Source organism: Apaloderma vittatum, unplaced genomic scaffold (assembly GCF_000703405.1).
Source record: "Apaloderma vittatum isolate BGI_N311 unplaced genomic scaffold, ASM70340v1 scaffold26067, whole genome shotgun sequence".
Lineage (NCBI taxonomy): Eukaryota > Metazoa > Chordata > Aves > Trogoniformes > Trogonidae > Apaloderma > Apaloderma vittatum.
This window is the reverse complement of record NW_009727100.1, coordinates 681-2,347: the sequence shown is the minus strand read 5'-3', so window position 1 is coordinate 2,347 and position 1,667 is coordinate 681. Positions and strand designations below refer to the sequence as shown.

General features: G+C 50.4%; 1 protein-coding gene across 1 annotated transcript in view; it reads left to right on the top strand.

The window, feature by feature from the left end:
* NDUFS7 (NADH dehydrogenase (ubiquinone) Fe-S protein 7, 20kDa (NADH-coenzyme Q reductase)) overlaps window positions 1–760 on the top strand; it is a 2,638-nt gene extending 1,878 nt beyond the window's left edge. Inside the window, exons 5-6 of the mRNA XM_009873566.1 lie at window positions 8–94; window positions 564–760. Of these exons, the coding sequence (XP_009871868.1) occupies window positions 8–94; window positions 564–661 (185 nt within the window). The 3' untranslated portion in view covers window positions 662–760. The remainder of the gene's footprint in view (window positions 1–7; window positions 95–563) is intronic.
* Window positions 761–1,667: the final 907 nt, after the last annotated feature.

Here is a 1,667-nt window from a genome sequence, read left to right as displayed (position 1 = left end):
GGCGGCGGCGCAAACGGCGGGGGTTACTACCACTACTCCTACTCCGTGGTGAGGGCCTGCGACTGCATCGTGCCGGTGGACATCTACGTGCCAGGTAGGAGGGATGACCTCTGCGTCCTCGGGGCAGGACGGGAGTGGGGCCGTTTCTGTCCGTTTGGGCAGGGCTTGGTGCAGTTTTTCTGTTCCAGGCTGCGCTGCCAAAGTCGCAGGTGCCTCGGTAAGATCTGCCTGGGGGTTTGCAGCCAGCGAGGGGAGTTGTTCTTGTGCCCTTACTCGCCAGGAACTGTTGTGTGAAGCGCTGGCGGTCGTTTAGTTGCCCTCATACTCTCCTGTGAGATGCCATCTCGCTTTAAAGCGAAGCATTCGTATGTTTTATAAAGACCTTTTTGAAAAACACCATCACTGCAGTATCTTTAAACTAAGGAAGCGCTCTCGCTTTCATGAGCTCTGCAGCCTGAGACCCCCCCAAAGCCGGGGGAAATCACCTGCTCGTCAGTTCTCCTCCTGCCGATCGCTTTCAGTGCAGGTAGCAGCCCCGCGGGCTTCCCTTTCCTGTCTCTCAGGTTGCCCACCTACTGCTGAAGCTTTGCTCTACGGAATCCTGCAGCTTCAGAAGAAAATCAAACGGGAGAAGAAGATTCAGATCTGGTACAGGAAATAGCCTCTTATTTATGACCTGCCCACTCACTGCCCCCCGGGGCACCTGCTTGCAGTCGTACGCACAATAAACCCGTGTTCTCACAAGCCTTCCAATAAAACTCTACCTGTGAAGATGCTCTTCTGTCTTTAATATATCGCTCTTGTCTAAAGTGTTTTTCACTCGTTTAAAAACTGAATTTAAAAAGCTGGAGTTGAATCTGGTAACATTCATTGTGGGGGATTTTCTGGTCCAAATAGCTGCGAGGGAAGAAGAGTGTTTGATGTTACCCATCGTGCCATAAATGTCTTGCCAGAAACCTGGGACTCGCTCTCTGGCTTTGTTAGGAAGTTTTGAGACCAACACTGGTCGTGGAGAACCCCCAGACCTCCCTGAGCTCATCTCTTGCTGCCTGCTTTTTGTTTTTAATTCCTGCAAAGCAATGAATCCTTTATATCTGTGTGTGCAGCAGCCAGAAATTAATTATAGTTATATAGTGTAAGTAAAATATTAATGCTTAAAATCAGAATACGACTGATAAAAATGAATGCCGCGGCACTCCTGAGCAGAATAAAGCAGCCCGGGGCAGGCTTTGGTCCTGGGGACCTGTGGGGCTGTTCCCCTGATGGCTGGGGGGCTCAGGAACAGGGTCCAGGAACGGTCACGGCAGAGTTGCACTCAGGCTGTTGAAAGGCAAATAAGTCGCTCTGAAACAGCAGTTTTGTATTTCATTCCTTTTTTAATGGATTTTTATCCCTTCTGGGTAGAGAGAGGAGACGTCGTTTGTGTGTTACCGAACTGCAAGGAGGTCGTCGAGGATCAGAACTCGCCGCAGTGGGTTTTAGCCAGAAAGATCGTGAAACGTCACTGGGGAAGTTTGTTCCAGGAGCAGCTGAGATGCCTCTGACTGCCCCGTCCTCCTGGTTTAGGTTATTTGGCTGGTGGTTGGAAAGCCCCATTTCTACAGACGATCTGGTTTATAGAGGAACTGTCTCATCCTTGAACTCCTTCAGCCGAAAGCTTCAGCCTC